The 13,417-nt window shown below is 44.3% G+C and overlaps 1 protein-coding gene across 5 annotated transcripts in view; it reads left to right on the top strand.

Annotated features, from left to right (window-relative positions):
- The first annotated feature begins 1,113 nt into the window (after positions 1-1,113).
- The window catches only part of pip5k1cb (phosphatidylinositol-4-phosphate 5-kinase, type I, gamma b), a 51,048-nt gene continuing 38,744 nt past the window's right edge, over positions 1,114-13,417 (top strand). For 3 of the 5 annotated variants that reach the window (XM_053651792.1, XM_053651795.1, XM_053651794.1), the window contains exon 1: positions 1,115-1,683. In XM_053651792.1, the coding sequence (XP_053507767.1) occupies positions 1,575-1,683 (109 nt within the window). In that variant the 5' untranslated portion in view covers positions 1,115-1,574. Of the gene's footprint in view, positions 1,684-13,417 lie in introns of all 5 variants that reach the window. The other 2 variants (XM_053651791.1, XM_053651798.1) reach the window with 2 other exon arrangements.

The raw sequence follows: 13,417 nt of genomic DNA on the forward strand, positions 1-13,417 counted from the left end.
TGTGCACTAAACTCGGCCTCGCGTGTGAAGATCTCTGTTGAGTGATCGTGTTGCAGGTTGAAAACTGGAAGTTGACATTCAAATCCTCTTCATTGAAATCCACCTTTTGTCTTTTGCCATTTATAATTTCGGCCTCGACGTCATTTGAAAGCTGATAGCCTACTACAATGACGTAGCAGACCTGCCCGCGCGAGGGCGTGACGTAGAGAGAGGCTCAGTAGGACGCGGTTCATTTGTGGTGATTCGATTCTTATGAACAAACCGTTTAGGTGAATCGATTCGAGCGAGGGTTGTTAAATTTAATTAAAATAAACGGAAATATTATGTAGTAGGCAATAATAATTTCAGAGGTTTACGGGTTTATATCGACAATTTGTATACATAATAGCCATGTCTGTGGCTAAGAAAGAAGCAAAGATGGCGCTCCTCACTCCAGTTATTTTAATAGTCCAAAATAACGGGCTGTAATGAACACAGATGGTCAGTGTTATACAAACCAGATACTACTACTACTACTACTACTACTACTAACCATACACACCACTATATATCTATCTATCTATCTATCTATCTATCTATCTATATATATATATATATATATATATATATATATATATATATATATAAATTATGTGTGTGTATATATATATGACTATATATAGACACATATATGTATGTATATTATATATATACATATAATATACATACATATATGTGTATATATATTCATACATAGTCATATATATATATATATATATATATATATATATATATATATATATATATATATATATATATATAATTTCATTAATAGGACATCCATATTTTGAAGAAAACCATTCAATCTAGTACGGGTCATTTTGACCCCCTTTATGCATTCGTGAAGGTTTTTTTGGTTCATGCATTGTAGGGTTAAATATCAAAATTCTAAAAGGTGTGCATTATAACTGTCACCTACATGAACACTTTACAGTTGGTTATATGACTGTAAGTCATTCCCTTCAAATGCTATTGAAGTTAGAATCGTGTATAACAATGTCGTATGTAACTTTAGAGACGGTCCCTTAATTTCCGCATATCTACGAATATCGAACGTCCAACGACAAGCCAACTTTATTCCAGTACTACTAACCATACATGCCAGTTGCTATTACTAATCACACAAACCAGATACTACCATTAATCTCATAAACCAGATACTACTATTAATCACATAAACCAGATACTACCATTAATCACATAAACCAGATACTACTACTAATCACACAAACCAGATAGTAATATAGCAAATAGTAATTTTCCTTCACGCTTTTCGTTAGTTCTTACGAGTTGCGAATCGATTCCTTTGGAACGGAATCGGTTCCTTCTACAAATCGTCCATCGCTACAATCCGAGGTGAGTTTTTGCCGTGGTGTGTGTGTGTGTGTTCGTTCTTCAGACAGGAAAACCTCACAGAGAGGTGTTTGTACACCAACATGTAGCTTTATCACACCTCCACCACCACCGCAATGACCAGGCCTCCGTTATCACCGTCTACATCACCGTAAAGACACGACGCTATTCTCCCGGATCCGATGGAGGGAGCAGTGAGGGTGGCCGAGGCCGGAGGGAGCTCATCCTCAGCCGGGGCCGCTGTGGCGGAGGACACGGACACCGTCATTGGAGTCGGATACGGGATAGAAGGTGTGTGAGAGCGTTTAGGTTGTGTCTTTTTCTCGTTCTTTCACGCTGTTAATGTTGAAAATAAGCGTTTTCCGTGCTGTCACGAGAGGAATCTGAAGCAGAACGTTAGCCGGTGGAGAAAAAAAAGGCTAAAATTGTGCGCGCGCGTTCTCGTGTGTTCTACAAGAATGCACAATGAAGGACAACATGAAGAAATCCTTCAGATTATTAGAGTTAATAGTTTGGTGCTGTTTTATTTGTGGTTCCTGCTTTTCCTCTGCGTGTGTGTGTGTGTGTGTGTGTGTGTGTTGACAGCTGTGAGTTTCACCCTGAGGGAGGTTGTTGTAGTCCCACACTACAACCTGACTGCTCTCTCTCAGGTCCGGTGATTCCCTGCAGTTTTGGCCCATGCTGTGCTGCAGGATCTGCATGCTCCTCCTTGGTTCCTTCCCGCTGTGCAGATCTGTGCTCATCTCATTATAGGAAGGACTTCCTGCACAGCTGTTTCTGATCATGTATGCCAAGCAGCATGTCTTCATATTTATCCACCCATCTCTCATAATGCTTTTCCACAGAACCACAGGGTGTGATGCAGTACGGTAACGAATCCGTCGTCCCACGTCTTGTCATTCTCTTGTACTGCGTGACGAAGTACCCATGCTGAGTGTAGTTACCCCTCTTGCCTGTGTATCCCTAATGAACAGGGGGTTAAAAAAAAAAACAACAACAACAGCTAAGAATAGTGCACAGTGGGTAGCGTAGCATTCACACTTTTCATTTGAGAGCTCGGGTTACTCTCCGTGCAAACTTTTTCATGTGCTCCCCGTGTTCACGTGGGTTTCCTCAGGGTTCTCTGGTTTCCTCCGAGCTCCCAAAAGCATGCAGCAGGTGGGTTGGTGAGCTATCATTTTGATTAAAAAGGTTTTTAGAGCAAGAATCACATTCCAAACTTCATTTTGTTTTTTTTACTTACACACAATAATGCACAATTTCTTGTTGCTGATATTTACCTCCATCCATCCATCCATCCATCCATTTTCCATACCGCTTATCCTGGATCTCAGGGGCGCAAGGCAGGGGACAGCCTGGACAGGGTGCCAACCCATCGCAGGGCACAATTGCACACACATTCACACACTATGGGCAATTTGGAAATGCCAGTCAGTTTACAATTCATGTCTTTGGACTTTGGACTGGAGGAGGAAACCGGAGTACCCGGAGGAAACTCCGAAGCATGGGGAGAACACGCAAACTCCGCCCAGACAGGGCAGAGGCGGGATAGGAATCCCGGAGGTGCAAGGCAACACTATGGTTTAGTGTTGTCAACCATATGTGCTGCACCGTTTGTATTTTGAGATTAAGACTCGGTTACAGAAAGCAGGAGACTTATTGTATTTTTTTTTGTGTGTGTGTGTGTGTGTCTGTGATAAAGTATTGGCGCCCTTGGCTTCATGCGGGTTGCAGACCAACAAACTCGGTGTGTGTTTTTTCCCCCATTAGACAAGTAACAGGGTCGGGGGTTCGATTCCTACCGTGGCCCTGTGTGTGCGGAGTTTGCATGTTCTCCCCGTGCTGCGGGGGTTTCCTCCGGGTGCTCCGGTTTCCTCCCCCAGTCTAAAGACATACATGGTAGGCTGATTGGCGTGTCCAGAGTGTCCGTAGTGCATGAATGGGTGTGTGAGTGTGTATGTGATTGTGCTCTGCGATGGATTGGCACCCTGTCCAGGGTGTACCCCGAATTGTTCCCGATGCTCCCTGGGATAGGCTCCAGATTTCCCCATGACCCTGAAAAGGAGAAGCGGTATAGAGGATGGATGGATAGATGGATGAATTCAATATTACCAGCCCGTACAGGATTTCGTGGAGCGAGCACTACCGATGATGATGATGATGATGATGATGATGATAGCGCTTAAAACAATGTCCTTGAAGCAAAGAGCTCAAATCCAGAAACACTTCAGTACTCAGTCATGCTTCTTGCACAGTGTGTGTTAGAGCGGAGATCTGAAGTGTGTGATATACATCTACCCCTCGGGACGTTATTATAATCTATTATAGACAGGCTTATTATAAAGACAGATTCTTATGAAATGAGAGTGCAGTGATGTGGTGAGAGCTGGCAGCGTTTATGAGGGGGGAAAAGAGAGGAAGTACAGTATGTAACGGTGCATTAGTGAAAGTCATAATTTAGTTAAAAGGTCACCAAGAAAGGAAAAAAACCCCCCCTGGAATTATTATACAAATGTATTATACAAGATTATATGGAAAATTGTAGCTGCATGATGGTTATAACACAATCAGCACACCAATCAAGTTAAAAGGTTCCCACTGTGTGTTTTCCCGTTTTAAGCAGACACCAATACACTGGCAAACCAGTTTCCCCTTAAGTCTACTTGACTATGAACTGTAATCACCCATAATCCTCTTTCATAATAATCCCAGTTACTGGTTTTGCTGCAGTGCTGTGTGAAGGTTTGCTGTTCCCACTGCTGGCCTGTTTTCATTTCTGTGCATGTGAGTGAAGTTTTCAGCCTCAGATGTGCTCATTCCCGCTCCAAGCTCACAACCCACACACACACACACACACACACACACACACAGCCACACAGCCACAAGGCTTTTCCAGGTATGTGAGAAGTCCTCAGCTGAAGGACCGATGTGCATGGTATAGAGCACAAAATGAAAGCCTACAGGCAACAAATATCAGATTCCTATCGGATTCCTGTTCTCGGCTGACAGGAGCGGAATCGGATATAGTCTTCTGCAGTGGTGTCCCATCCACCTCAGGGTTCGTCATGCTATGCATTCTGAGATGCTTTTCTGCTTAGCACGGTTGTAAACAGTGCTTATTTGAGTTCCCGTAGTCTTCCTGTCAGCTCGAACCAGTCTGGGCATTCTTCAGGGCATTTTTCTTTGAAGACGATCACTGGATAGGTTTTTTGAAGACTTGAATCTGCATGATTTTATGCACCGCACGTCTGCCACATGATTGGCTGATTGGATAATTGCATGAACGAGCAGGTGATGGAAAGTGGAAGTGGACGAGTTTACTCTCCACTAAGAAGCGCAAATAAACAAATGCGATAGGACATTAACGCGTGTTTTTCGCGTGGATTGAAACGTTAGCACTCTTGCGTGTTATAATAAGAAATTCTCTAGGCAAGTTCTGTGCGCTCCGAGCATCATTAGGATAAAACTTCTCGTCATAATTTTGTTCTAATGCTCATGTTAAGTGGGCTCAGTGTGATGTTTTGGCTTGATAATTATAAATGAAGCGGTTATTCCATACAGACCCAGAGCTACATGAAAAATCTGTACCACTTAGACTTGCAGAGATTGTGAGAGAGATCCCACGCTCAGGCTCGTTTACATCATGTACCGCAGATGAGAAACGACCCGGCACTTTATAGGCCTGAAGTGCGGCCCCTGCTGTAGGCGTTTATCCCACAGGGATTCTCTCATAAACGTGTCTGTGATTCTGCATTCTCTCCATAACTCGGAGCGCTGAAAGTTAAAACGTGGTGTTAATAGTCTGATGTCACGGAAGATTACAGCGCAGCAGCCCTGTGGTGAATAGTCCTGCCGTGAAAGGCAGGAGGAGATGAGAGGCGTGTGAGGATGAAACTTGTTTTAAAGCCCTACAGGAAATTTGACTCCACAGATGTTTGCTCCTGGGGTTGTGTATCGTTCCTTTTGAGACAATGCGATGATCATCTTACGTGATCCAGTGTACAAAGTACACAGTTCAGGCAGCCAGCGATTCAATGCACAATGATCCAGTGCTCTCAGCGTATGATGATGTGATTCAGTGCAAACGATTTGATGCTAATAAAAAAAAGTGTTAACTTTAAGAAGCGCGTATGCCACACCTCCTTCTCTAGGACTGAGATGTGTTTAGGCCACACCTCCTTCTCTAGGACTGAGATGTGTTTAGGCCACACCTCCTTCACTAGGGCTGAGATGTGTTTAGGCCACACCTCCTTCTCTAGGACTGAGATGTGTTTAGGCCACACCTCCTTCACTAGGGCTGAGATGTGTTTAGGCCACACCTTCTTCACTTTGACTGACAGGTGTTTAGGCCACACCTCCTTCACTGTGACTGACAGATGTTCAGGCCTCGCCTCCTTCACTGTGACTGACAGGTGTTGAGGTCACGCCTCCTTCACTGTGACTGACAGATGTTTTGGCCATGCCTCCTTCTCTGTAACTGACAGATGTTTTGGTCACGCCTCCCTCACTGTGACTGACAGATGTTTTGGTCACGCCTCCCTCACTGTGACTGGCAGATGTTTAGGTCACGCCTCCTTCACTGTGACTGACAGATGTTTTGGTCACACCTCCCTCACTGTGACTGACAGATGTTTTGGTCACGCCTCCCTCACTGTGACTGGCAGATGTTTAGGTCACGCCTCCTTCACTGTGACTGACAGATGTTTTGGTCACGCCTCCCTCACTGTGACTGACAGATGTTTTGGTCACGCCTCCCTCACTGTGACTGGCAGATGTTTAGGTCACGCCTCCTTCACTGTAACTGACAGATGTTGAGGCCACACCTCCCTCACAGTAACTGACAGATGTTTAGGCCACACCTCCCTCACTGTAACTGACAGATGTTGAGGCCACGCCTCTTTCGCTGCAGTTGACAGATGATAAGGCCACGCCTCCTTCATGGTTACTGACAGCCACAGAGCAGCACTAAGGCAGAGAAATGCTATAAAAAATGCAGCCATTTTTTCATTGTTCTCTTCAAAGCCACACCAAAACTCGAAAAGCTTAAGGCTAATGAAAGAGACGGAGTTTTCTGAATTGACAGGCAATTAGAGATACCTTCTTGTCCTGACGGGTTGGATCTAGTTTTTCTTTTCCTGTTTACACTTCCTGACGTACCATAGGAACTGTTTTAATTCTAAGCAGATGTTTTATTGCAGTCGGGCTTTGGTTCGTTTGCTGTTTGATTTACGTTGTTTTCACACTGCACGTAATTCATCAACCCAAAAAGCAGTAAACTATTGGCTGAGGGGCATGTACAACTGAAACCTCTTTCACGCGGCAACAAAAAATGGAAACGAGCTTTTTCCAAGTGCATGCAGTAATCACAAACATCACCTGAGCCGGCACTCCGTAATTATATAAATAATTCGCTTAAAACATTTCATATTTCCAGGTTTTATTTCCTCTTTATGTCTATCCGTTCAACTCTCCAGAACGCACGGCATTTCTGCAGCGCTTGAGCTTGCATCTACAAAAAATACATGGCATGTCTGATTCACTTCCTGCGTTTGAGTTGATTCAGTCAAATCACTTTCTCACTGCAATAAAACCATGCTAGAGTTCACTTTGCTTCCTTGCTTCTCTGCACAGCGGTCTCTCGCTTTCGTACTGCCTAATACGAGAGTTTGGATGGTGCTGCAGCACTGCAAGGCGCAATGACTCAGTGATTCAGTGACTCAGTGATTCAGTGACTCAGTGATTCAGTGATTCAGTGCCTGCCTTGGAGTGAAACAGTGTTACCACAGCGTTCAACCTGCAGCACATGCATCTCTGCTGGATGCAATGGCCTCCATCGGTGCACACACACACACATACATACACACACACACACACACACACACACTGTGGCAGACATGTTTACACTCGAGCACCATCACACGGCACGCTCAAGCATTGTTCCTTTCGTTATTCGCTGTTGTGTGACGTTGCCGCATTCCTTGAGCTTTCGTTGTAGGAAGCAAATGGCCGCAGTGTGTCGTGTGTCTGATGATGACACAAACACAATCATTTTACACAATAACATATCTCCTGTCAGTGCTGTTGTTTATCTTTTAACATGTTTTCTGCAGGATAAAAGCCTTTTAATGATGGCCAGAGTGGATGAGAGCTCATTAAATATGAATGGCCTCGAGTGAAAAGGGATTCATTACTAGCATATTCACAGTAACAGCTAAAAATAACCGTCTGTATTTAGACCTCAAAGCCTTTTGTTAAACTTCCTTGAAGGCTGTGTAGAAATAAACAACAACAATGTATAACTTTGGGAAAGCTGGACGAACTGGTTGTTTGCAACGGAAACATTTTTCCTGCCCTGAATCGCGTTTACAGACAGGAACGCGACTCCTCCGTGTCTCCTCCGTGACTCTGAGGGCGTGCCGGTGTCCTGATTGCTGAAATCCACAGTCTCTGTGCCGAAACACCACCACTTAAGCTTCATCAGCACGAGTTGCAATACATCATTAGTGTGGTGCCGGAACGCCTCTCGTTTCATCCTCAGAGTCTTGCTCAAGTCCCAAACCTCCCTCTCTGTCTCTCCCGCTCCTCATTTAGGATCACGTCTGGTCTGATCTCAGCTGTTGGCTTTTTAAATCATCTGAAAGAAATGTTTCTTTGTGAGGAGGATTTCTGTCTGCATTTTGTGTTCGATGCTGTACTGATTTATTCCTCAACTTGCACAGAGATTTCATTCCTCAGGGTTCGCTCCTGAGCTCGGGTTACTGTTTGTGTGGTGTGTCACGTGTTCACATGGTCTCCCTGTCACCATGGGGGTTTCGTCCTAGTTCTCTCCGGTTCTCTCTCACCTCCCAAGAACATTCCAGTAGGTGGATTGGCTATGCTAAATTGCCCCAAGCTGTGAATGAGTGTGTGAAGGTGTGTGGTGCCCAGTGATAGCGTCACATCCAGGCTGCGTTCCCACCTCAAGCCTTCCTCCACATACACAAGCTCAGAGATGCCCATGATTGGCTAGTGTCACTGTGATTGATAGGAGAGAGAGACTAAACTGTCCCTTACACTTAGAGAGCATGACCAACCGCTAGTGAAATTTACAAGCACTGCTTCATCATTCAGCTATTTCTTTCAGAATTTCATTGCAGCTGATCTGGTTAATTGACCAGCCAATCAGATAAAAGAACAGCGTCAATCAGAGCACTTCTTCCATGATGTAGTCGTATTCTCACTGTGATTGTTCCAGTCATCTGGTTAAAAAAAAAAAAGTAACCCCACGTTCACGGAGTTGCTTTAGGATCTGCGGTGTAAAAATCCCCCATATACTCCAATGTTCTGTTTGGGATTTTCCTCTACAGTCATTTGCTGCAGAGGAACAGGGATGTGAGAGCGCTATTAGAATAATGACACAGACCTGGAACCGGACAAAATGACTTTCTTAATATAACAGGCGCTTTTAATGTGGAAGTGAAACGTGGTCATTAAAATTGTCTGCATTCTAGATTGCTTCTGATATTTAATCATACGTAGCGTCAATCATAATTCAACACCCCGCCCCCCCATCAAACCACTGAAGAAACGTCTTACGTTTTCTCTAACAAAAATAATTTGTGTACTATTCATAGTATAATGCATGTGCCAAAGGTATTCATCCATCCATCCATCCATTTTCTGTACCGCTTATCCTACTGAGTCGCAGGGAACATGGAGCCTACCCCAGGGAGCATGGGGCACAAGGCGGGGTACGTCCTGGACGGGGTGCCAGTCAGTCGCAGGGTACAATCACATCCACACACCCATTCATACACTACGGACATTTTGGACTTGCCAATCAGCCTATCATGTATGTCTTTGGACTGTGGGTTGAAACCGGAAACAGGGACCCGGCAGGAATCGAACCCCCAACCCTGGAGGTGTGACGCGAACGTGCTAATTGTTAAAAAAAAAAAAGAGTTTTCTCTTAGAGACGAGTGATTTAATGACCTGCTCGAGTTAGGTAATGGCCGTATAAACAAAAAACACTTAGAAGGAGGATTAAGCCCAGTCAGGGCCAAAAAAAACCACATAAGCACTTAAGAATAGTATTCATTTATGGTCTGGAACAATCGAGCAGTTGACATATGAGCAAACCGACACAGATGTTTGAGTGGAAACTAAACTTTTTAGAGCAGTCTTTATCACAGTAAGAATACGAAGGAGTTTGAAAAGTTGCACACGGAGGAGTTGACTAAGATCCTCTACTAGTGTCTCCTACCAGGAAAGGCAGACCTCTCCAGGCAATTTGGGGGCGCCAGTAATTTAGAAATGAATGTTTGATATAAAGAAAAAATGTACTATGTAAGAACTTTTCCTGTTCTTGTGTATGTTATTCATTTCGATAACTGAATTTTTGGGGGGCCAATAATTCTGGAGCTGACTGAAGATAGGTACAACACATGCATGAAGGGATTGAATCTTGGCTTGTGTGATTGGTTTGTATTGGTGCGAGGTAGAGTCTGTAAAGAGGACTCGGCTGACTGATTTCTGTTTATGGGACGTGAAGAGCAGGTTAAGTGAAGGTTAAGACCGGAGACACTGCTGCGTGAGTAAAGAAGAAATCATCTCGCTGTGTTTCTCTCCTCTTTCTCTTCTGTTCTCAGCTCCAGAAATCTGCATTTGCTCACATGAGCGTTAATCCACTGCTGCCTGGTGTAAATATCAGCTCGTGAACCGGTGTGCTGTTTTGGTTTGTCAAGCCGTCTCTTTCTATTTGCCTATCAATCTGCATATCTCTCTGTCTGTCTGAGTGTCTCTCTCTGTCTGTACGACTCTGTCTATCTGTTTTCCCTCTGTATGTTTGTAAAGCTGTCTATCTGTCTCTCTCTCGCTTTGTTTGTGTCTGTCTATTTATTTCTATCTGTCCTTCTCTATCTATTTATCTATCTAGCTCTGACAGCCTTTGTCTGTGTCTGTCATGGACTCTCATGGACTGTCATCTCTCTCTGTCTCTCTCTCTTTCTCTTTCTGCCTCTCAGTCTGTCTTTCTGTCCCTCTGTATGTCTGTGTGACTATGTTTATCTCAATCCGTCCATCTATCTGTTTATCTGTCTTTATGTCTCGGTCTGTGCATCTGTCTGTTTCTCTCTACCTATTTGTCTGTTTAACTGAGACAGTCTCTGTCTGGCTCTCTCTTTCTGTCTGTCTCTCTCAGTCTGTCTGTCTGTCTGTCTGTCTCTCTCTCTCTCTCTCTGCATCTTTATCTGTCAGTTAGTCTTTTTCTATTTCTCTGTCTGTCTCTGTCTGTTTGTGTCTGACTGCTTGTCTGTGTCTAACTGTTTCTTTGCTTCCCTGTCTGTCTGTCCGTCTATCTGTCTGTCCGCATGTCTATCCGTCTGTCTGTACGACTGTGTGCACATCTGTCTGTCCGTCTGTCTGTCCGTCTGTCTCAGCCTGTGGGTGTGTGTGAGTGTGTGTGTGTGTGTGTGTGTGTGTGTGTGTGTGTGTGTGTGTGTGTGAGATTAGAACAGTGGTGTATGAAATGGCTTTTCTGTCATTAAAGGCAAAGCTGATGCTGCAGTTCAGATTGAAAGTAATATCTCGGATCACTCGTTTAGAACGGTCACAGCTGGGTCTGAGGGGTCGTGTGATGATGTCATATATCTCATCATGTCACATGACCAGTGCCAGTTTGGGGTATTGTATCAGTAGTCTTGCTGATGATTGCTTTATAAGAAAGTTGTTGTTATTTGTGTTCACTGCAAATGACTGGTTTGCCAAGCTGGTGAATTCTGAGTGACGCGTGATGGGCTACACAGAACAGCAGGCACTTATCTCCCTTTATTTCAGTTTTATAAACGGCGTGATGACTTGGGATCTGAGGAGGAGGGACAAGGATTCTAGAAGGAGGGGAAAGGATCCGAGGAGGAGAGAAAAGGATCCGAGGAGGGGAGAAAAGGATCTGAGGAGGAAGGAAAAGGATCCGAGGAGGAGGGAAAAGGATCCGAGGAGAGGAGAAAAGGATCCGAGGAGGGGAGAAAAGGATCCGAGGAGGAGGGAAAAGGATCCGAGGAGGGGAGAAAAGGATCCGAGGAGGGGAGAAAAGGATCCGAGGAGGGGAGAAAAGGATCCGAGGAGGGAAAATTATTCTTTCTTTACATCTAATTTTTGCCACATTGTTCAAAAGTGTGAATGCCTCAGAAGAAGGCGTCCATCCACAAATCCTCTGATCTGTAACCACACCCACTTATTACTGCCACGGAGATGATCTGGTCAGGATGATCCTGATCCAGTGTGGAGTAAATTTACATATCGCAGCCTTCTGTAATATTGCAAGGCACAGTATTTTAGTAACGACCATATTCCCTTTGACATTAAAAGTAAGACGCATCTCCTTTATTAAAGAAAAGCCTGCATGGGTGAAAATATTTATTGTGCATCAGTGAAACATGCTAGCGTTCACTAAAATGCCCGAGCTAGCCGTTAGATGGAGAAGTGCAAATACGTTACTAACGCAGAACCTCCGAGTAACGCTCCATTAAGCCTGTATTCATACTGCTTAACCACTTAATGTCCGCTCGAGTGCTTCATTATGACCAGATTGGTGTTAATGGGACGACGGATCATCTAAAACACGGTGCAGAGCGGGCTCTGATTATTTCTTTATTCCAGCGGAAATACTGCTGCTTTTACAGGCGCGTGTGTAACCAGTGACTGTGAACAGTTAAGACAGAACTCCATTAATGTTGATGAATCGACTTTATGCAACGTTCATTTCTTAATATTTATGTATTCAAAGGTAAAAATATCTCATACCACAGCAGTTTGTACAAATAAATATTTTTTTTTATAATCAACGGCATGTACTTTTTAATTATCACGTGTAATGTTGTGAAATAGCCGCTAGACTAGTTTGTTATTACTTACTATGTGTTATAGCTGGTATATAACAGGTTATATGGTTAGAACAGGCATTTCCTCATTAACCTCAAAAACTTTTTTCTCTCTCTTGAAGACAAAAAACACATCTTGCGTGTCACTGAGAAATTAGATAGTCCTAACATGAAGATTTTCCCATGACGGAAAACTTATCGTTACAAAGCGCGGACACTGGAGACTCCATCCATCCATCCATCCAATTTCTATACAGCTTAGCCTTCTCAGGGTCGCAGGGGAGCCTGGAGCCTGTCGCAGGGGATTCGGGGCACAATCACGCACACTACGGATATTTTGGAAATGCCAATCATCCTACAACGCATGTTTTTGGGTTGGTCAAGGAAACCCCAGAGGAAGCCCCAAAGCACGGTGAGAACATGCAAGCTCGGCGCACACAGGGCGGAGGTCGGGATTCGGACCCCCCGTCCCCGGTGCGAAGCAAACGTGCTAATCACTACGCCACCGTACTCACCAACTGCCTCTCACCAAACCCCAGAGCACTGGAGACTCCATATAGAAAACTTAACGTTTTCTCTAATCAGTAAATGTACTTCTTTATGACTTTTTCTGGCATGTTGTTAGCAAATCTGCTCTCTGTCTAACAGCAGTTGTGTAATAATCAGCCTGTTTTTGAACGAGTTGTTTTGCTGGAGGTGAAAAATAGCACAGACGGCGTGACCACACACTCTCCTGTTGAATTTCTCACCGCACTCAGACCGCCCACACTCCACACACACACACACACACATACACACACTCGTCCGTGAGCGTGAACTTAAACATGCTCGGTGTGTAATATTGACTTGGGGTGTATTTTTGTTTCCTCCGTGGATCTCTGAGTTGCTGAACTCTACCAAGGATCTCTGCATTATCCAATGCAACGAACACACACACACACACACACTTGCAAGATCATCATCTTTGGCCCTGTTCACTGTTGTGTCTGCCTCACGCACCCTGGATGCTCTGCATGTCGTTATAGCACCACATGAACGGCTTCACCGGGTTGCACCGAATGGCTTTTCTTGCAGATGGGAGCATTACCCAGAATGCACTGGTTATTGCGTCGTTGAGACTGCCAATTATCCACACCTGCTGTCTCAGCACATCTCTCCAAAATGCAGTG

This window comes from Ictalurus furcatus, chromosome 20 (genome assembly GCF_023375685.1).
Source record: "Ictalurus furcatus strain D&B chromosome 20, Billie_1.0, whole genome shotgun sequence".
Classification (NCBI taxonomy): domain Eukaryota; kingdom Metazoa; phylum Chordata; class Actinopteri; order Siluriformes; family Ictaluridae; genus Ictalurus; species Ictalurus furcatus.